This window comes from Agrilus planipennis, unplaced genomic scaffold (genome assembly GCF_000699045.2).
Source record: "Agrilus planipennis isolate EAB-ADULT unplaced genomic scaffold, Apla_2.0 scaffold13, whole genome shotgun sequence".
Classification (NCBI taxonomy): Eukaryota; Metazoa; Arthropoda; class Insecta; order Coleoptera; family Buprestidae; genus Agrilus; species Agrilus planipennis.
This window is the reverse complement of record NW_020439040.1, coordinates 77,106-100,261: the sequence shown is the minus strand read 5'-3', so window position 1 is coordinate 100,261 and position 23,156 is coordinate 77,106. Positions and strand designations below refer to the sequence as shown.

The following is a 23,156-nucleotide window of genomic DNA, read 5'->3' as shown; positions in this document are numbered from 1 at the left end:
ATACGGGTGAACGTCCATTTGAGTGTTCCCTCTGCGATAAAGCATTTAGTACAAGCAATATGAGAAAAGATCACGAAAACACTCACACGGGGACTAAACCATACAAATGTCCTGACTGTAACAAAGGGTTCACTTACAGAACTGGTGTCGCAAAACACTTCCGCGCCCATCACGAGCGCGTTCACACCGAGAATAAACCTTACGAATGTCCTCACTGTAACAAAGGTTTCACCCAGAAAAGCTCAATGGTTAGACACTCCCGTATCCACACGGGTGACGGTTCATATGCCTGCTCGTTCTGTGATAAAAAGTTTGGTGATGATGGTAATAAAGCACAACACGAGCGCATTCACACGGGAGAGAAACCGTTCAAATGTCAATACTGTGACAAAGGTTTCGCTCAGAGGAGCAGTTTTGTTGTACACTCCCGGACCCATACGGGTGAACGTCCTTTTAAGTGTTCACTCTGCGATAAAGCCTTTAGTACAAGCAATATGAGAAAAGATCACGAACACACTCACACGGGAACCAAACCGTACAAATGTCCTGAGTGTAATAAAGGGTTCACTTATAGAACGGGTATGGCTAGACATTTCCGTGCCCATCACAAGCGTACCCACATTGTGGATAAATGAGCGAATAGGTTCGGACGTTTCGTCTGCATTCGCTGCGGGCATCTGCAGTGCAAATTTTTATTTCGGGCGTTAACAATTTCGCTTCCATCCATAATAGTGTCGTCCGCAGTTACCGAATTTTAATTCTACTAAGGATTCCAACATGGATAGCCTTATATTTCTTTAAATTTAGGCTAGTGTGTTATCTGTAATAAAGTTAATCTAATAAGCATATTAGTTAATTGTTTTGTTTATAATAAGCATTAATTTTAAAATGGAATAAATTGAATTGTGAATGTTGTAATAAAATAAATATGAATGAATGTGTAGGTATGCATATTTCTCTATTTGCGTTAACAAAACGCAAAGTTTATAATATTAAAAGATTGTTTTTATTCATAATTTTTGGAGATACTCCTTATTTAAATCGCAGCCAGGTGGAGAAAGTGATTTGAGCCGAAACGTTCTTTTCCTCCGCAACAGAAGAAACGTTCCTGCTCTATGATTTGTCGCGAAAATCGCGATTTCGATCTTTAGATCTCATCAGCACTCTCGCGCCTATTCGGGTGAGCATCCATTTAAGTGCTAATTCTGTGACAGAAAATTTAGTACAAATACAAGTAAAAATGAACACGAAAGTACCCATATTCAAGATAACTGAACGTATATCTATATTCAGATGCAAAACTTTTGTTCATTATCTTAAGATAATTTGTTGTAAGAAGATATTAAAACTAATGTTCAACAATTAGTAAATATTAGCCGCTGTTTGTCCAAGGGAAACGCACATTTTAATGTAGATGATACGCGATTTTCGACTGGTAATTCAGTAGGACGACAAATTATTCGATTAGCCGATTATTAGTTTTTAAAAATAATTCGATAATCAGAATAATCGATTGTTAAATTTAGTAATTACCCATCCCCAATTAAATCAGGCGGTAAGAAGGACCAAGTGACGATAGTAGTACTAATCGTCACTTAACCTTAACCACTCTCTGTTCTAATTTGTCAAGGGTCAGGTCGTCTAGCATATATGTACATAAACATACTTGGGTGCCCACATTTACACATTCAAATTATTTCGATTAATCGACTATTAGAATTAATTGTATTTCTCGTCTCGTTTTATCTTGACATAACTTCATTTTTTTTTAATAATTCATATTTTTAGGCAATATACTGATGAAGAAACAGATATTAAAGAGCCTATCCTAATAAAAATGGAATTTGAAGATCCTGAAGAAAATAAAAGGGAAGGGTTAACATGCGAAATATGCTTGGATATTTTCGTAAATCAAGAAACGCTACAAGAGCATTATAAGTGTCATAAACAAGTACCTCTTTTGTAAGTAGTACCGAAAATGTTCTTGCAATGTTTTGAGAATATCGTTTAATTTGTAGCGAAGCCGAAGAGTTACCGAAAGATGACGAACATGCAAATCGTGTGAAATCAATCCAGAGAAAAATATATTACTGTCATCACCACGACATGTGTACCAAACTTTTCACCCAGAAAGAGCTTCTCCAGCATTGCAGTCTACACGACATCGAAATAGACAATCCAACAGTATACTTTAAGAAAGCACTTCGTAAAAAAGTAAAAACAACTGAAGAATCCTGCGAAATATGCTTCGAACTATTTCCCACTAAGCAAGCTCTCGACCTTCATTACGAAAATCACAAAAATGTTCATCAATGCACCGATTGCAATGCAGGGTTCAAAAGAATTATGGAATACGTAGCCCATACAAAAAATCACAGAGTCGATAACATGTATCAGTGTCCTTCGTGTGAGGTACAATCCGAAGATAGGAGAAAAATTTTAAGTCATCTTCAGTTGCACGAGTGCTATAAGCGGTACAAGTGTAAGATATGTGAAAAACGTTTTCCAACTTATCAGCCTTATAACGAACACGTCAAAATTGATCACATGGGCGAACCTCCACCATCCTGCGAAATATGCGGTGAAAAGTTCAAAACTTCGCATAATTTGCTCACTCACAAAATCAAAAGACATAGTGTATGTCGTTTATGTGACAAAAAGTTCCCTTCTTACGAACTTATGCAAAAGCACAAGTTGACACATAATCCGTATGTATGCGACATTTGCGGAGAGGTATATACAAGTAAAGGATCGTTTGGAATGCATATTAAAACACACAAGGACGAAAAACTATTTAAATGCTCTTTCTGCAGTAAAAAGTTTATTTCGAATAATTGTAGAAAAGATCACGAACTCACTCACATTAAGATAGAGGATCCAACAGAATATTCTATGGAAACAGATAGTCAAAAAGTAAACACAAGCATAATTGAAGAATCCTGCGAAATATGTTTCGAACTTTTTCCTACTGAGCAAGCTCTCGACCTTCATTACGAAAATCACAGAAATATTTATCAATGCACCGACTGCAATGCAGGATTTAAAAAGATTATGGACTACGTCGCTCATACAAAAAGCCACAGAGTCGATAACATGTACCAGTGTCCCTTGTGTAATGTACAATCAGACGATGAGAGAAGAATTTTAAGTCATCTTCAGTTGCACGAGTGCTATAAGCGGTACAAGTGTAAAATATGTGAAAAACGTTTTCCAACTTATCAACCATATAACGAACACGTCAAAATTGATCACATGGGTGAACTTCCGCTGTCGTGCGATATTTGCGATGAAAAGTTCATATCTTCGCAGTATCTGAACAATCACAGAAATAAGAGACACAGTGCATGTAATTTATGTGGTAAAAGATTTCCGTCTTATGAGCTAATGAAAAGACACAGAATGACGCATGATTTGTATAAATGCGACATTTGTGGGGAAGAGTGTAGAAGTAAGGCGATGTTGGGGCTTCACGCTATGAAAGCACACAAAGACGAAAAAACATTTAAATGCTCGTTCTGCAACAAAAAATTTATTTCAAAAAATTGTAAAAAAGAACATGAACTCACTCACACCGAGAAAAAGGACGCAACAATAAATTTTGCGAAAACGCTCGGTAGGAAAGCAAAAACAATGACAACATTCGAACACCCGTGCGAAATATGTTTCGAATTGTTTGCTTCTAAGCAAGAACTCAACCTTCATTACGAAAGTCACGAGAACGTTTATAATTGTGACGATTGCAATGCTGGATTTAAAAAAATTTTTAAATACGTCGCGCACGCAAGAACTCACCGGAAAGATAACATGTATCAGTGTCCTTCGTGCGATGTACAGTCAGATCAGAGACAAAAGATGTGGCTCCATATTCATGCCCACGAGTCTTACAAACGCTACAAGTGCAAAATATGCGACAAACGTTTTCGAACTTTTCAACCTTATGACGAACATGTCAGAATTTATCACAACGGCGAACCTCCGCTGTCGTGCGAAATATGCGGCGAAAGTTTCAAATCAACGCAAAGTCTGGCCAATCACAAAATCAAGAAACATAGTGAATGTCGTTTGTGCGGTGAAAGGTTTTCTTCCTACGAACTAATGCGAGCGCACAGGTTGACGCATAAACCTTACGTATGTAACATATGCGGGGAAGTGTATACAAACAAGGAACCTTATGAAGTTCATATTAAAACACATTAAGGATGTAAAACAAATTGAATGCTCATTGTGCAACATGAATTTTATTTGAGGTTTTTGGGATTAAATTTTGATAAAGTTACGATTAAACGTACATACAATTTCGACATCTTTTTAGAAGTAAGTTAGTTTAATATAAAATATTATATCTACTGAAAATTCATTTTTGAATTTTTTACCCACTACACGCTACCTCAAATTAATGAGGGAAAAATTGTTGCTGTTGTCACAAACCCGCCGGGAATCGAACCCGGAACCTTTGGCTTTACGCACCAATGTTCTGACCACTAAACTCCCGGGTTCGATTCCCGGCGGGGGTGTAACAACAGCAACAATTTTTCCTTCATTAATTTGAGGTAGCGTGTAGTGGGTAAAAAATATTTCATATTAAACTAAGTCACTTCTAAAAAGATGTCTAAATTGTATGTATGTTTAATCATAGTATAATCAGTGTATAGTTACATCAGTTCGACGGATCGTTAGCCTTGTAGGTCGGTTGGTCGTAGTTGCTGTTGTCACCTTTCGTAGTTTAGTGGTCAGAACATTGGTGCGTAAAGCCAAAGGTCCCGGGTTCGATTCCCGGCGGGGATGTGACAACAGCAACAATTTTTCCTTCATTAATTTGAGGTACCGTGTAGCGGGTAAAAAATTCAGAAACGAATTTTCAGTATAATATTTCATATTTGATAAAGTTGTTAATATGGCAAGGATTTCACGATGTCAAGCAGTTTGATTATACACTCGCGACTTTAAACAGATAAACATCCTTAAATGTGCCTTATTTGATAAGAAATGATCTACAAGCACATGCATAAATGATATGACGGCTCTGATTTTACGACTATTAGCAATAAGGATAGTTTTTATTAGTTTATATTAGTATTAAAAAGGATTTAATGATCGCGTAAAAAAATGAAATAGAACAACTCAAATAATTATTTTTCTTCGGGTTAAAAATTATAGGGTTTGATAAAAGAGCTGCTTTAGTGTGTATCCTAAACATTTTCACGTTAGAAATAAGTAGTTCTGTGGTAGGTAAGGTAAGTTTCTTTTTCGTTTATTTATTTAGGTAAGCAACTACTATTTATAAAATGGCAGGTTAAAATAAATGTTTGATTAACACTTAATCAGCCTTTTTTTGCATTACAAAGTCGTTACTTTCTTCGATTTCACCCAGGTACGTATATATTATATAATTAATTGAATATTACAAAGATAAATTGTAACACTCCTATATTGTGAAGAATTAATTGGAGTGTATTATCTTGAAAATGAGAATGTACCAATGACTGTGGCTTTTTATTATATTCTTACAATATTATAAGGTTTCTGGTAAAGGAGTAGCGCAAGTTGTAATGTCAGTAACCCACGAAGTTTCTACCGTAGGTACATCTTTTTGTAGAACGTTGAAAAAATGACGAACAAAACTTAAATATGAAAAGAATTAACTGTATTGCACAATATTTTAATAAAGAAAGGGCAAGGGTGGATGAAAGTGGCTTAAATAGGTTCCTGAGAGTGTTATCTCTTTCAGGAAAACGCATTATGTTCTATAAATGATGCATGGTTTTCGGTTACAATTAGATAGGGTAGGGCAAATTTTCCGATTAATCGATTAATCTTTATAAGTGATTAATCGGAATCGTGAATTGTAAAATTTAATAACAACCCACCCTTAATTAGACCAGAAGGGTTAGAAAAACTAAGTGTTTCGAAGTGGATCGTCGAGTATGTATTGCAATTTTCATATACACAAACGTAAAAGTACCTGAAATATCGTAGACATCCAAGGGTTGGCCAGGAGTGGGAAAATTATCGGATTAATAGATTAATTTATCGTTATAATCGATTAATAAATCTAATAATCACCCAGTCCTATAATTAAGTGTAATATATTAGATACACGTAATATAATAATTGACCACCATTAATTAGTTCATATTTTTAGGCGATATACATCAACCGATGAAGATACAGATGTTAAAGAACCTATTCTAGTTAAAATGGAATTTGAAAATCTTGAAACACTTGAAACAAAATGGGTAGCATGTAAAGTTTGTTTGGATATTTTCGCAAACGAAAAAACCTTACAAGAACATTATAAGTGTCACGAACATATCACATCTAGTTAAAATGGAATTTGAAAATCTTGAAACACTTGAAACAAAATGGGTAGCATGTAAAGTTTGTTTGGATATTTTCGCAAACGAAAAAACCTTACAAGAACATTATAAGTGTCACGAACATCTCACATTCGTGTAAGTAGTGTCAAAATTAATGTTCTTATAATGTTTTATGGATATCGTTTCATTTGTAGCGGACCCGAAGAATTACAAAAACATGAAAAATTTGACAGTGACGACGAACATACAAATGGTGGTAAACCAATGGAAAGAAAAACGTATTACTGCCATCACCATAACAGATGTACTAAACCTTTCACCAAAAATGAACTTTTAAAACATTTAAAGCTCCACGATATCAAAATAGAAAATCCAACGGTATATTTTAAAAAAGCACTTCGTGGAAAAGTGAAAGAAACTGAAGAATCCTGCGAAATATGCTTCGAACTTTTTCCCACCAAACAAGCTCTAAACCTTCATTACACGACTCACGATAATGTTTACAAATGCACCGATTGCAATGCAGGATTTAGAAAAATTATGGAGTACGTCGTTCATACAAAAAGTCACAGAGTTGATAACATGTACCAGTGTCCTTCGTGCGACGTGCAATGCGACGATAGGAGAAGAATTCTGACTCATCTACATTTGCACGAGTGCTATAAGCGGTACAGGTGTAAAATATGCGATCAGCGTTTTCCAACTTATCAGCCCTATAATGAACATGTCAAAATTTATCACATGGGCGAACCTCTACTACCCTGCGAATTTTGCGGTGAAACGTTTAAATCTTCTCAGAGTATGATCACTCACAGGAGTAAAAAACATAGCAGATGTCGCGTATGCGGGAAGAACTTTTCTTCACACGAACTAATGCAAAAACACAAGTTGTCACACAATCCTCATGTATGCTATATTTGCGGTGAGATGTACACAACGGAAGTGTCCTTGGGGGTTCATGTTATTAAAGCACACAAGGACGAAAAACTATTCAAATGCTCGCTCTGCGACAAAAAGTTTATTTCAAACAGTTATAAAAAAGAACACGAATGCACTCACACTGAAGGAAATAATTCAACAGTACATTCGAAAAGGGCACATCGCAGTAAAGTACTAAAGACTGAGAGTAAATCTGAAGAAGCCTGTGAAATCTGTTTCGAATTATTTTCCACCAAGCAAGATCTAAACCTTCATTACAAAATCCACAAAAATGTTTACAAATGCGCCGATTGCAACGGAGGATTTAAACAAATTTTCGAATACGTCACTCATACGAAAATTCACAGGGAAGATGGAATGTACCGTTGTCCTTCCTGCGAAGCGCAATTCGATAATAAGAAAAGGATGCGGATTCATCTGCAGTGCCACGAGGCTTATAAACGGTACAAATGTAAAACATGTGGAAAACGTTTTGCAACTTATCCCCACTATAACGAACATGTCAGATTTGATCATAAGGGTGAGCCTCCGCTATCGTGCGAAATATGCGGCGAAAATTTCAGATCTACGCAAAATCTGACAAATCACAAGTTTAAGAAACACAGTGAATGTTGTTTGTGCGGTGAAATGTTTTCTTCTTATGAACTAATGCGAGCGCACAGGTTGACGCATAATCCTTTTGTATGTGACGTTTGTGGGGAAGTGTTTACAAACAGGGAACCTTATGAAGTTCATATTAAAACACATTAAGGATAAGAAAGTAATTAAATGCTCATTGTGCAACAAGAAATTGATTTGTAGTAGTTGGGAATAAATCTTAATAATTTCGTTAACATAATAAGGCTACTTTCACACAATGCGATAACGACGCGATTTACTGCACGCGATTTGTCGTGTCGTATCGGAACGCCGCTTTCGGCGGTCCTGCCTATCCTTGCAGTGTTGTCTGGTTTAGTTGTATGTAAGTAATTACTTTTCTCGATTCCACCTTGGTAGGTACATACAATTAACTAAGTATTACAAAAATAAATTGTAACCCTTATTTTTACTTCTATATTGTGAAAAATTAATTGCAGTGTATTATCTTGAAAATAAGAATATACCAATGACTGTGTTTTTTTATTATTTTTGACGTGACAACGTCTTATAATTCGATGGAGCCGGCTGCACGCACTAAAAAACATGACTCATGCGGCGTTACCTCGTTCTGAGGCGTTCCATTTAAGGCTTGAAGTGCAAGCGAGAGCGCGGAACGAGCGACAAAGAGGCACAATCGGCCTCCGCGTTCGGCAGCGTTCGACATCTGTCTCTCTCCTACTCGAGTGAGCGATGCGTCCGCGTGGACAGCTGCTATACAATAATACATTTCCATTTACCTCCTTCTCTATATCCATACAAAATATCTATCAAACAAATAAAATTAAAATTTTATTTTGAAAAATGAAACCATTCCATCAGTATTTTCTTATGACGTTGTCACGTTCAATTATCGTCAGTAAACCGACTTTACGGACAACCGATTTTTTTTTACAAGATTATAAGGTTTCTGGTAAAAAAGCAGTGCAAGTTGTAAGTTGAGCAACCTACGAAATTTCTACCCTAGATACATGTTTTTGTAGAATATTAAAAAAAAAAAGAAAATTTAAATATGAAGAGTATTAACCGAATTTCACAATATTCTAATAAAGAGAGAGCAAGGGTGGGTGAAAGTGGCTTAAGTAACTAAGAGGGTTCTCTCCTGCAGAAAAACGCATTATGTTCTATAAGTGATAAGTTTTCGGCTAGAATTAGTTAGGGTAGGGCAAATTATCCGATTAATCGATTAATAATATTCAGTTTTCAAAATTAATCGATTCATCTCAATAAAAGATTAAGCGAAATTGTGGATTGTTAAATTTAACAATCGTTGACCCTTAAGCATATCAGGGGGGTTAGAAAAAGTAAGTGATGATAGTACTACTATCTATCTCGAGGCGGATCGTCGAGTATGTATACATTTGTACAAGCAAATTTCATTTCATGTACACAAACGTAAATGTTTGCGAAATATTGTAGGCATCCTCAGGTCTGTACGTATGGTAATAGGTTGAGTAGGACTGGGTAGATTATCGGATTAATCGTTTAATGATCGTACAGTTGATTATTTTCTTACAATCCATTATTGTAATAGATTGTTGAATCTAATAATCGCCCAGTTCTATAAATAAACACATTATATTGGGCTATTAGATACTCACATGTAATATAACTAATTTTTTAACTATTTCATTTTTTTAGGCAATATATTTCGTCCGATGAAGATACAGACGTTAAAGAATCTATTGTGGTTAAAGCGGAGTTTGAAAATCTTGAAACACTTGAAACAAAATGGGTAGCATGTAAAGTTTGTTTGGATATTTTCGCAAACGAAAAAACCTTACAAGAACATTATAAGTGTCACGAACATCTCACATTCTTGTAAGTAGTGTCAGAATTAATGTTCTTACAATGTTTTATGGATATCTTTTCATTTGTAGCGGACCCGAAGAATTACAAAAACATGAAAAATTTGACAGTGACGACGAACATACAAATGGTGGTAAACCAATGGAAAGAAAAACGTATTACTGCCATCACCATAACAGATGTACTAAACCTTTCACCAAAAATGAACTTTTAAAACATTTAAAGCTCCACGATATCAAAATAGAAAATCCAACGGTATATTTTAAAAAAGCACTCAACGAAAAAGTAAACGTGAGAGGTAAAATTGAAGAATCTTGCGAAATATGCTTCGAACTTTTTCCCACTAAGCAAGCTCTCAACCTTCATTACGAGATTCACGAGAATGTTCACAAATGCGCCGATTGCAATGCAGGATTTAAAAAAATTATGGACTACGTCGCTCATACAAAAAGTCACAGAGTTGATAACATGTACCAATGTCCTTCCTGTGATGTACAATCCGATGATAGGAGAAAAATTTTAAGTCATCTTCAGTTGCACGAGTGCTATAAGCGGTACAAGTGTAAAATATGTGAAAAGCGTTTTCCAACTTATAAACCCTATAATGAACATGTCAAAATTGATCACATGGGTGAACCTCTGCTATCGTGCGAAGTTTGCAGTAAAAAATTCAAATCTTCTCACTACCTGAGCACTCACAGGATTAAGAGACATAGTGAATGTCGTTTATGTGAAAAAAAGTTTTCTTCTTATGAACTAATGCAAAAACACAAGTTGTCTCATAATCCTTACGTATGCTATATTTGCGGTGAGATATTTACTGGCAAGGTGTCCTTAGGGGTTCACGCTATGAAAGCACACAAGGACGAAAAACTATTTAAATGCTCATTCTGCGACAAAAAGTTTATTTCAAATAGTTATAAAAAAGAACACGAATACACTCACACTGAAGGAAATAATTCAACAGTACATTCTAAAAGGGAACATCACAGTAAAGTACTGAATACTGAGAGTAAATCTGAAGAATCTTGTGAAATCTGTTTCGAATTATTTTCTAGCAAGCAAGATCTCAACCTTCATTATGACATTCACGAAAATATTTACAAATGCGCAGATTGCAAGGCAGGATTTAAACAGATTATCGAATACGTCACTCATACAAAAACTCACAGGAAGGACAACATGTACTGTTGTCCTTCGTGCGATGTGCAATTGGACAGTAGACGAAAGATGCGGCTTCATCTTCAGTGCCACGAGGCTTATAAAAGATACAAATGTAAAACATGTGGAAACCGTTTTCCAACCTATCACCCTTACAATGAGCATGTAAAAATTTATCACGAGGGTGAGCCTCCGTTATCATGCGAAATATGCGGCGAAAGTTTCAAATCCACGCAGAATCTGGCCTATCACAAATTTAGCAGACACAGTGAATGTTGTCTGTGTGGCGAAAGGTTTCCTTCTTATGAACTTATGCGAGCCCACAGGTTGTCACATAATCCGCATGTATGCGACATTTGTGGGGAGGTGTTTACCAGCAAAGGGGCTTTTGAAGCTCATATTAAAACACATTAAGGACAAAAAGATATTTAAATGATTTTTTAAAAAGAAAAAAAAATTATTTTAAGTGTGTGTTAATGTGCTCATTTTAGTAAAGGTTTCACGGAGCGAACCAGGACGGTTATACACTTCATCTTCAAAGGTTTTACAACTGATAATTTTCGGAAATATATAGAACATTGTAAAGATCTTAAATAAATATGATGTTTTATAAAATATGGCTTATTTTGACCGAGTATTTTTGTTCTGTATGAAAATTACTTTGTTTTTCTTGACTTAAAATTATTCATGCGACAATCACAGAAAACTATTTGTATTATATCAGCATTGCGGAGTATTTACAAGTATTCGTTTGTTGTATCATCATATCGCCACAAAACACGTAGAAGTTACGGTAAAGTGCAAAGTGTTTGAGAAGAATTGTTTAGTCGCATGAGTGCAGGTAAAAACCGTGTTCCAAATAGTATAACAAAGTATGCGGAACTTCGCAATTAAAAGAGTTACACGAATGGCCTATAATGGTCAGTAGAAATACGTATTTTGCAAGTATTCATTTGTTGTATCATTATATCGCCACAAAACATGTAGAAGTCACGGTAAAGTGTTTTAAAAAAATTAAGTACAGGTGAAAACCGTGTTCCTAATAGTATAACAAAGAATGCGGAACTTCGCAATTAAAAGAGTTACACGAATGGTCTATAATGGCCCATATATGTAATACGTAAATAGTTTTACCAATAACATTACATTTATACACATTTCATTTATTGAAGAATTGGAATCAGTTAATAAAATACCATCCTAATGATTGTTTTCCTTTTAATTACTCTTTAACATGTGTAGTAAATTTCAGAAATTGAAATTGATTCGCAACAAGAATGACACATAAACATTTCATTATCAAAAATTTGTTATAACTTGTGTTGCACCAAATAAATTATTTATTAATTAAGTGCAATGGTCTGATGACTTTTATACCTATTGAGTAACCATGTTCTTGTAATTGAGCGCAATTACTGATTAGCGTTTTCGTAATGATTTTCCAGCAGAGCTTATAAACACGATTCATTTTCTATTTAAGTGAATAAAAATCATTAACCCTTATTTATCATTTTTAGGAACGAACATAGTGAGAACATACTGAACACTTCTGGGACAATTTTTATAGAAGAAATATCATCAGACACTGAGATTGTTGATAAAATAGATGTAGAAGACGTTAAAGTGGTACCATGGAACGTAGAACCAGACGTAGAATTTGTCAGTTGTTACAAGCAAAACAAGGCTGAATATCCGTGCGAAATTTGCTTGGAAATGTTCAATAATCCAAACGCGTTACGGTACCACTACACTTATCACGAAGCCCGGTACACTTGCAAAAAATGCAGTAAGAATTTTAAAACCATAATCGACTACATTTGCCACATGCACACGCACGGCCATGACAAAATGTACAAGTGTCCCAAGTGTTCTTTCAAGCATCCCCAATTGCCCACATTACAAATACACATGTACTCGACGCACAGCGAGTACAAAAAATACAAATGTCAGATATGCGACAAACGGTTCTCATTTTACACGGAGTACAGTGAACATAAGAATTGGCATGCTCGTGAACAATACAAACAACGTATCGTTTTGGAAACTGTACAATGCCAAATATGCGACAAAGAGCTTTCGAACAAGGAACGTCTGTTAAAGCACATTCGCGAACATTTTAGTGAAACTGAGTTAAATTGTTTATTTTGTGAGGAAACGTTTGAGACAAAATCTAACAGGAAGGTGCACGAACGCGTTCACATCGACGACAAGAGATTCCAGTGTTCAAAGTGTAGAAAGGTGTTTCTTTTTTACGAACCGTATCGCGAACATTTACGTTTGTATCATAAAGCGATCGTGGACGGTGTTATTTGTCACAACTGCGGACAAGATAAGCAGTTGAAAGACCACGAAAAAATTAGTGTCTCGACTTCCACGATATGCGAACATTGCAAAGCTGAATGTTCCTCGCATCGGTACAAACAGGAGCATATTCGAATTCAACACTCGAACTCGTTACTCAAATGTAAACATTGTGGGAAGACTTTTAAAACTTCTCACCAGTTAATCAAACATCTGTGGGTTCATACGTGCAAGCGTAAACGTGTTGAGGGTGAATCGTTCAACTTTACCTCTCGCAATCGAAAATTTTAATATCGGAGCGGTTTAATGAACCACATACGTAATCGTGTTGGTAAACTGCCGTTGTGTTTGTAAACTGTGTAATAAAGATTACTCATCTTGGTATTGTTTGAACTATCATATGAAAACCTGCAAAATACAAAAAGCTGGCCAGGAAAAAGGAACAGAATAACAAAATCCAATTAATTTTGTTTCCTTTTATTTTTTATAGTATTAATTCGCATTGATTTCGTAGTTCTTAGGGATTAATGAATAACGTAACTTTTTATGTTTTTAATCAGACTCTACATTTGTTTTGGTGTAATACGTACTTAATGAATATAGGGCCACACCATAAAAAGGGCGTCACATACTGAAACAATTGTACAATTTGATTTTGATTTGAAACTTTTTGAAACATAAAAAAGCCATTCTATGTCTTTATCGCATTTGTTAATGGTATGTTTCACAATTCCACTGAATTACACCTTGTATCGAAGTTCTATTTTTTTTTTATAGATTAATGTTGAATCGTTTAATACATTTTCTTTTTGTAAACTGAGTTATGTAGTTTGGTTTAATTTTTATTAATTAAAACGAAAGTGAATACCATTTTTCTCATTCTTCTAACTTATGCATCTTTATCCACTTGATAGGTATGCAGGTAACCAGTGAAGTCAATTGAAAATATCTGGGGATGTAATTGTTATTTTCACACATGTAAATGTTTATCAATAATTTGTGTCCAAACAAGGTAGTTAATGTTATTAAAAAATTCACCAGTTTAGAGCTTCCTTTTAATCGTACGAATTTTCAGGAAGTGTGAAGAATATGAAGAATGCAAACTGATCGTTTCGGATGATGTAAGACCGATTTCAAAGACTAAATCCACAATAAGACGAAAGCACATTATTTGTAAGAAGAAAGCGGAAGAACTGACATTGTCCTTATCGGCATCAGGCTACTGCAAACATTGCCGGAAATCATTTACTAGCGAAGAAGTACATAAAACGTTCGTGACGCAAAACGAAACAAACAAATACTATTGCAGAGATCATTCAACGTGCACAGAAAAATATACACGTCACGGGCTGATCCAACATTGCATAGACACCGGAATTCACATACCGGATATACGAAAATATTTCCAGAAAGCTCGCTGTAAGGCCTCGCGAATTAAAAATTTAGAGGGAGAACCCTGCGAAATATGCTTCGAAATATTTCCGAGGAAAGACTTGTTAGAGACACATTACAGCGACCACAAAGACCAACATATTTGCGAGATTTGCAAAGGAGGTTTCAAGAAGATCATGGACTACGTATGTCACATGCAGAAGCACAGTGACGACGGGAAGTACGAATGTCCGGTGTGTAATCTACGAAAAGATAAAATGTACGAAATGCGCATGCACATATTTCAAGCACACGAACAATTCAAGAGATTCAGGTGTAATGTGTGCGGAAAAAGGTTTTCGTTTTACACGTTTTATTACGAGCACGTCAAATACTTCCACAGCGGAGAAAAACACTTCATCTGCGACCTGTGCGGTAAAAGGTTCATGTACTCCTGGTACCTAAGTTCTCACAAACAGGCCGACCACACTGACACCCCAAAAAAATTGATAAAGTGCTCTGTTTGTCCCGTAAAGCTTTCTTCCGACAGGTCGTTGCAAAAACATCTCCAAACGCAACACCTTCAGGCTTACTTCGTTTGCGACATGTGCGGGAGAGGTTTCAAGAGCAAACAGAACCTTAACGCACATTTGAGAGTGCATCGAGGAGATAAAAGACACAAGTGTTCATATTGCGAAAAAATGTTCATAACGACTGGTGCTAAAAAGGAACACGAACGTGTTCATACTGGCGATAAACCACACAAGTGTACGTTTTGTTTGAAGGGGTTCACGCAACGTAGCAGTTTGGTGATTCATTTTCGAAGTCACACAGGCGAACGTCCTTACGTTTGCCAAATATGCAATCGCGGATTCGTATCGAAAACTGCTTTAGTGAATCACATGAAAAATTGTAAAGGACGAAGTGAACTTGAGGAAGAACCATTTTCGAACTATACCAATCATTAACATGACCAAATGTGAATGAGTTTTTCCGAGGGTTTCAGAGTTTTATGCAATTAGACATCCTAATATTTACGGATGGTTTAGCTAAACTAATTATATTTGTTACTTCTTTAAAAAAAATCCTGTAAAATCTTTTTGTATAATCCAGAGCCGGGCAAACTCGGTTCTTTTGACTCCTGAGTGCTCCTCAGGTATAACCAAGGAGCTCCTCATTGCTCCTCTGAGTGCTAGTTAAATTATTCTTTCCTTTTCATATCCCTTCCATTTCGTAGATGAGTCCCCTCTTCCATAGCCGAACCCAATAGTATTGCGGACGTAATCCCGCATGCTACCCCTGAGCTGCGGGATGATCTTTAGAAAATTTTCGTAGGTATTATTTAAGTTGTGAGAGAGGCTTCGCTCATCTACGGGATGAAGGGGCTTGATATAGGAGTGGAAGGGAAAAGAAAAAGAAAAAGCAGTATGGCTCATTAGGTACTGCTTACTCTCACGTACTCATTGTAGGGTATGGAGTGACCCAAACTTACCTCAGGTAGCGGCTCCTACGAAGTTAAAGTTTGCCCAGCTCTGGTATAATCCACAGCCGGACAAACTCAGCTCTTTTGACTCCCGAGTGCTCCTCAGGTATAGCCAAGGAGCTCCTCATTGCTTCTGCGAGTGCGAGTGAGATGATTCTTTCCTTTTCTTATCCTTCCATTTCGTAGATGAGTCCCCTCTTCCATAGCCGAACCCAATAGTATTGCGACCGTGCTACCCCTGAGCTGCGGGACGATCATTAGGAAAATTTTCGTAGGTATTATTTAAGTTGCAAGAGAGGCTTCGCTCGTCTACGGGATGAAGGGGCTTGATATGGAAGTGGAAGGGATAAGAAAAAGAGAAAACAATATGGGTCATTACTGCTTACTCTCTCGTACTCATTGAAGGATATGGGGTGACCCAAACTAACCTCAGGTAGCGGCTCCTACGAAGTTAAAGTTTGCCCGGCTCTAGTATAATCTATAATGAACGAATTGTTGTTTTTACATTTGCATATATATGACTAATAAAATCAATACGAGTCCTTTCCCTTTCAAAAAGGTTTCCTTATTTTACCATTTCAATAAAAATAAACCACAGAAGCATCAAGCGTGTGTTTTTCTTGTTATTTATTTTACTAGTGGAAACTTAAACCATTTCGTAATTAGTGTCAATGAAAGTTTCAGGTTTCATTTGATAAATATTCGTTAATATCTACTAATACGTTTTATTTTTAGGTGTTATTCGGATCTACAGCGATTTGGAGAAAATAAGGAACAATCACTTGCATTAAAAATAAAAAACAATTTTAAGGAATTATACGAAACAAATATTAAAAGTGAGATTGATGTGGTTGAACACGATTTTCCACTTACAGATGGAAAAAGGTTTGTATTGTAGATAAAGCGTCAGCTATCTTATTTTAATTGTAACGGCTGCGGAAAGAGGTTTTTATCTTACATTTCGTTTTAAATTAAAAATGTTGGATAAATTGCGCGATTTCATTATAAACATCAATGATACCCATTGACTTACTCTATTAATTATCAGCAATATTACGAAAATGCAGAAAATATTAAATATTTCTCTCGAATTAGAGAAACTGGAAAAGTCGTAGAGGATTTTTAAAAGAAGAATAATTATTGTAGAAGTTGTTTGTCGTAATAGCACTTTTCTTTTTAAATAAACTAATGCTCTCTCTTTAAAACTATTTTAGTGAGTCGGAGAATCTTATAAGTATTTCTGATTGAAAAATATTAAGATTTCTTCTTACAAAAAACTGACATTTATAATTTTTAGATATAAGTCCAATAATCTCCAATGTTTACCTCTCGTATTACAAATTAAAAATAATTTTAAAAAGAAATTGGCAAACATAAACATCGCGCGAGTACGAATTAAAAAGGAAATTGAATTGGATGAAAACGGTTTGCAAACAGAAGATAAAGGGTTTGTAATTTTTATTTTCTAAATCATTTAATTGTGGAGTAGTTGTGACACTTTCCACCACTTCATTCTTTGCATGCCATACCAACCTCTAATTTTTTCGATATTTTGTCTCATGACAGTCTTTACTTAAAATAGCTACCACTTAATATTAATTAACTCTATGTTTATTTAATCAAGTAATGTTTAAAGATCCTAAAGATGATAATGATTATTTCTGTTTTCATCTCAAATGAAATCATCAATTACTATCATGAGGCAATAATCCTCAAAAAGTACCTAATGCTTCATTTTTCTATTCTGGTTCTTCTGTTGAGATCGATTAATTAATTTTCAGGGAAATTTATAAGAGGCTTCCTATTAAAATAGAAGAAAATTCAGATTCATTTGTTGAGAATAGAAGTCTAAGTATTGAAAATATAAATAATTCAAACAGCTGTTTCGATAATCAGATATTTTGCAAGTATTGTCACAAAACGTTTGAAGGCGAAGATGCTCACAAGAAACACGTGTCATCCGAGATAAAAAAATATTACTGCCACGATCATTGCAAAACATTGGACAAAATCTTCACAAAACACGAATTTATCGACCATTGTCGAGAGATTGGCATAAAACTAGATAGGCCTTATATGATAAGGGCAATGTCGAAAATCCCCAGAATAGTAGAGTGCAAAGAAAGGTCTTACCAGTGCGAAATTTGTTCCGAATCATTCGAAATGAGAATGAGACTGGAAAGACATTACACTCATCACGAAAACCAATACGTGTGTAAAGAGTGTAACGTTGGTTTCAAGAAGATCATGCAGTACACCTTGCACCTGCGAACTCACAACGAACACAACTTGTACCAATGTCCTGTGTGTTCGGTTATAAAACAAAGTCGGCAACAAATCAGAGCCCATTTGTACCAGAGACACGAGCAATTCAGAAGATACGAATGTGACATTTGCCACAAGAAATTTTGGGAGTACCAGTTTTTCCAACAGCACGTCCAATATTACCATAGCGGAGAGAAACCGTTCTCGTGTGACCAGTGTGGCAAAAAGTTTGTTTACTCGCGTTACCTGTGGCACCACAAACGCCGATGCCATGACCATAAGGCGCCTGAAAAGGTTTGATGTCCCTTAGTCCGATAAATCACCAAATGTTCCAAATCTGTTTTAGAGAGCTACATTCAAACGAAGCAAAAAACGTTTACTTCAATGTGCAACTTAAATCAGCATGATACACCAATAAAGACTAGAGATAAGAGCAACTAGGGCATCTAAGAGTCAAATCCGTTATCTCCAAATGCATTTCTTGTGTGTCCTGTGTCACATGTGGGTATTTTTTTGTCATTATCGTGTATTTGTTTTTATGAAACATTTTCTGATGATGTTGTACTCGTCCCTAACAAACCATTAGAAAATATTCCGTAAAAGGCAATAAGTGGGGACGTTTGCAACCCCGAAGGCGTTAACAAAATGCACGATAATAACAAAAAACATGGGGTGGGGTGTGACCAATGATAGGCAAAACCGAACGAGCGGAAGTGCCATTAGAAATGGATTAGGAGATAAAAGATTTGACCCCTAGATTCTTTAGTAGGGTGGCGAACCGCATTTTTAATATTCGTATTATTCTAAGAATGGTTTTCACTAACGGGAAACATGATCATTTTTAATAGGCAAGATACTGGTGAAAAACTGCATCAATCCCTTACCATATAAAAAAAATCAAATTACGGGTCATTTAAAGAAATACAAAGGGATACGAAAGATATTTTCTTCTGCCAAAAGATGGCAGAAATATCTAGAGGTAATTTCGAATGACATAAACCTTGTCAAAACTGCGACCGTTCATTGAATTCTACATTTTATCTCTTAGTAACATTGATTTTCATTTTGGAGCCCAATACACGTTCCTGGTTTTGTAGCAGGGCGGGGTTAATATCAATTAGAATATCAAACAAGTGATTGCGATAAGGACCGCCCCTCGCGCATGTAAGGGTTCATGTCATCCTAAATTACCTGTACAATTTTTAAGTTGATGTACCTACTACGTTTTATTTTAAATTAAGTTAGATACAATTTTTTGTTCTTAGCCGCAGATGTACGTTTTCACTTACAATTAGAAATAAAAGAATTACATAACCATTAATTTCATTCATATTTTACATTGCAATCTCATTTAATACATTTCAGGTATTATTTCAACGGTGAGTTAAGGTAAGCTACGGGATTACTTATCATGTAGAAACAAACTTTCTATGAGTTTTAGTAGTATTTTCTTAAAAATAAAAATAATAAACAATAAAGTGTTTCTCTACCAGGTTATTTAAGTAGAACTAAGACTCTTATGTATTTTTATGGTAAATTTTTTAGTGTGTTGCGATGTTTTTTGAGTAGTTTTCTCTAGCGGTATAATCTCCGATCCATCATCTTCAACACGAATTGCATGTCACTAGACGACGTTTGCAAGTGTCTGTACTGATTGTTACCATTTTCAGGTATACTTCAGGGCGTCTGCGTAGTTTACCCCTAGCATTACAAATTAAAAATAATTTTAAGAATCTGGCAAGCCTTAATGCCACACAAGTACTTATTAAAGAGGAAACGGGGTTGAATGATAATAATATACAGATGGAAGATAAAGGGTGCGTAATTTTTATTTCGTAATTGATGTTCCAATATGTGCCTCATTAAATAATTTAAAAATTGCGTCACTGAAAGATATTTTATTATAAAGTTTTGATAGTTATCAGATAAAACCTGTTAATAACTCAGTTATTTTTTAGGGAATTTGACAAAAATGATGAAAGCAATTTAGATTCGAACATTGATATAAGATTATTATCTGATAAACTCACGCTAGCTTTACCGGATTCAGGTTTCTGCAAACATTGTAGGAAATCTTTTGAGAACGAGGATGAACATCAAAAATTCGTAAATGATTTCGAAAAGAAGAGATACTACTGCAGAAATCACCCGTCATGTTCTGGAAAGTTCACACGACACGAACTCATTCAACACTGCATTGATAGCGGGATCCATATACCGGACGTTTCGAAATTTTTCCGCAAAGCCCGTAGCAAGACTCCAAGGATCCAGAACTTAGAAGGCGAGCCGTGTGAAATTTGCTTCGAAATGTTCCCAATCAAAAACGTGCTAGAGGATCATTACAATATCCACGAAGACCAATACTTGTGCGAAGTGTGCAATAGAGGTTTCAAAAAGATAATGGATTATGTATGCCACATGCAGGAGCATAGTGGCCACAGGATGTACGAGTGTCCTGTATGTACAGAACGTAAAGAAAAAGTGTACCAGATGCGACTGCACTTAATTCGAACGCATGACCAGTTCAAACCATACAAGTGCAACGTGTGCGAAAAGCGGTTTTCGTTCTACGCCATCTATCGCGAGCACGCCAAGTATTTTCATACGGGAGAGAAACGATTCGTTTGCGATCAGTGCGGAAAAAGGTTCATGTACTCCTGGTACTTAAATTCCCACAAACAGCTCGATCACAACGAACCAAAGGAACCAACTAAATGCCCCCTCTGTCCCGTCAAGTTATCATCAAAAAGATATTTGCAAAGGCATCTTCGGGCCCAACATCGTCAGGCTCCCTGCGTTTGCGACGTTTGCGGAAAGGATTTCAAAAGCAAACAAAACCTTAACATTCATCTAAAAATGCACAAGGGTGATAAAAGGCACAAATGTTCGTATTGCGATAAAATGTTCTTGAAATCGGGTGCCAGAAAGGAACATGAACGGGTTCATACAGGCGATAAACCGTATAAGTGTACCTTTTGTACGAAAGGGTTCACGCAAAGGAACAGTTTAGTGATTCACTTCCGGAGTCATACCGGTGAACGTCCTTACGTTTGTCAAATCTGTAGTCGCGGATTCGTTTCGAAAACTGCTTTAGTGAATCATCTGAAAAGCTGTAAAGGAAGGGTTGATCTTGACTAATGATTATAAACTATGTTTCTTTTGATTTCCTAGTTTTCCCTCCTCCCTCATAAAGTTTCACTGCGTGGATTTAGTGAAAACCATTTGTTAATAATTAGAATTTAGAATAGAAATTTAAAATAACGCCATATAACGATGCCAAAAAATGTACCTTGCGTTCAAATACCTAACCTACAAAATAAATGCACCTTTTATTAATGTTAAGATTCTAGCATAATGTCTCACTTTAGCACCTTAATATTAATTAAGGAGATGCTACAATATTTCTTTTAACTTTACGTAATCTTAATCATCCATGTATTCTAAAGTCATTATTTAAGTTACAAAATCAAGTACGATATAATGAGTTAGTACTTAATAGGTGTAGAAGTAGATTTTATTAATAGAATTGTAATATTTTTGCTTCTTTTGTATTGAAAAAAATAAAATATCAAAAAAAAATATATACTTCTTTGGTATATTGGGCGGATGTGTAGTTTACGACAACAGTTGTGAAGTTAGCCCCGCAACATGACTAACTTTAGCAGTGCTGCCAACATTTTCTTTTGTTGTTAGCAGCATTGTAATGATTGAAGCCAGTTTTATTTACTTAGTGTTTATCAGTTAATATTTAAAATTAATTTTCCCATTTCCAGGTACCATTGGCCTAAAGAGAAAAAATATGATAATTTAGTACTCCAAATTAAAAGCAATTTTAAAAAACTGACGAAAATAGAAGTCAAAAAAGAAATCGAAATTGTCGAAAATGATCCACAGCTATCGAATTTCCCTGCTCAATTGTCTCAACCAGATCCCGTCGGATATAATGCTCCTTTACTGAATTTCTGTGAGAAAACACTTCAAGGAAACTTTGTCCCGTGTGAATACTGCGGTAAATTATTCAAAACCGGGAACAGTTTGTCAGAAACCGTCGCTGCGATGCGAAAACATCTTAAGGAACATCACTGTTTGGATTTGTTTATTTGCAATATTTGCAATGAGGACTGTCAATCGAGAAAAGATCTCAACGTGCATCTATTGAAGCACAGATGTGCGTTTTGCGGTGAAGACTTTAGCGATGACAATAATCTGAGAACGGAACATGAACTGACCCATTACAAAGCGAACTCTAAGGAATGTCCTGCCTGCGAGACAGTATTCAACAATAGATCTACTTTGATTCTCCATTATTACAATGTCCATCGGAAGAAGTATCCCTATGCTTGTACTGCCTGCAAACGATATTTTAAAAGTCAAATATCAATGTCTCTGCATCTGCGAAAGTGCAAACAGAATATCAAAACAGAGCAATTCAGTTCAGTTCAATCTATTTTATAATAATAATAGGTACAATTTTTAAATATGAAATCAGCCTAATAATATTAAAACTTTATTTTAAATTAAAATAACTATTTCAATAAGTCGTTTAGTAAATGAAAACAGTTTACTAGTAGGTACATAAACATTTAATGATCTTTTTAGTGTATCTTTTATTACTTACGTAAATAGTTTTTATTCTTGATTGGTTTTAGTATGTATAATTTTTATGTGTACCACCTCAGGAAGTTCATAATAAATTCTATAAATATTTGCTTAACGTTATAATGGGCCCTAAGAAGGGGATTCTAGAATTTGTTGTTATTTTCATATCATGAATTTGTTTCTATCGAATTTTATACACAAGTATCTTCCAAACTCACGAAGAATCAATAAATGGTAGGTAAGTCTTATAATTCTACTATTCAATTTTATTGTTT

General features: G+C 35.5%; 3 protein-coding genes across 3 annotated transcripts; all 3 read left to right on the top strand.

Annotated features, from left to right (window-relative positions):
* The first annotated feature begins 59 nt into the window (after positions 1-59).
* On the top strand, positions 60-635 carry LOC108744162 (zinc finger protein 572-like). Its single transcript, XM_018479790.1, has one exon. It carries the CDS (start codon positions 60-62, stop codon positions 633-635), a length of 576 nt encoding a protein of 191 aa, XP_018335292.1.
* A 5,691-nt stretch (positions 636-6,326) lies between these two features.
* Positions 6,327-15,806, top strand: LOC108744161 (zinc finger protein 585A-like). Its single transcript, XM_018479789.1, has 4 exons — positions 6,327-6,452; positions 6,512-7,990; positions 12,380-13,276; positions 14,239-15,806. Exons 1-4 carry the CDS (start codon positions 6,328-6,330, stop codon positions 15,500-15,502), a joined length of 3,765 nt encoding a protein of 1,254 aa, XP_018335291.1. The 5' UTR covers position 6,327; the 3' UTR covers positions 15,503-15,806.
* Positions 15,807-18,453: 2,647 nt separating this feature from the next.
* On the top strand, positions 18,454-22,042 carry LOC108744188 (zinc finger protein OZF-like). The gene is made up of 3 exons (XM_018479837.1): positions 18,454-18,576; positions 19,953-20,099; positions 20,241-22,042. The coding sequence occupies exons 1-3, from the start codon at positions 18,554-18,556 to the stop codon at positions 21,418-21,420; spliced, it is 1,350 nt and encodes a 449-aa protein (XP_018335339.1). The 5' UTR covers positions 18,454-18,553; the 3' UTR covers positions 21,421-22,042.
* The last annotated feature ends 1,114 nt before the right edge of the window (positions 22,043-23,156 follow it).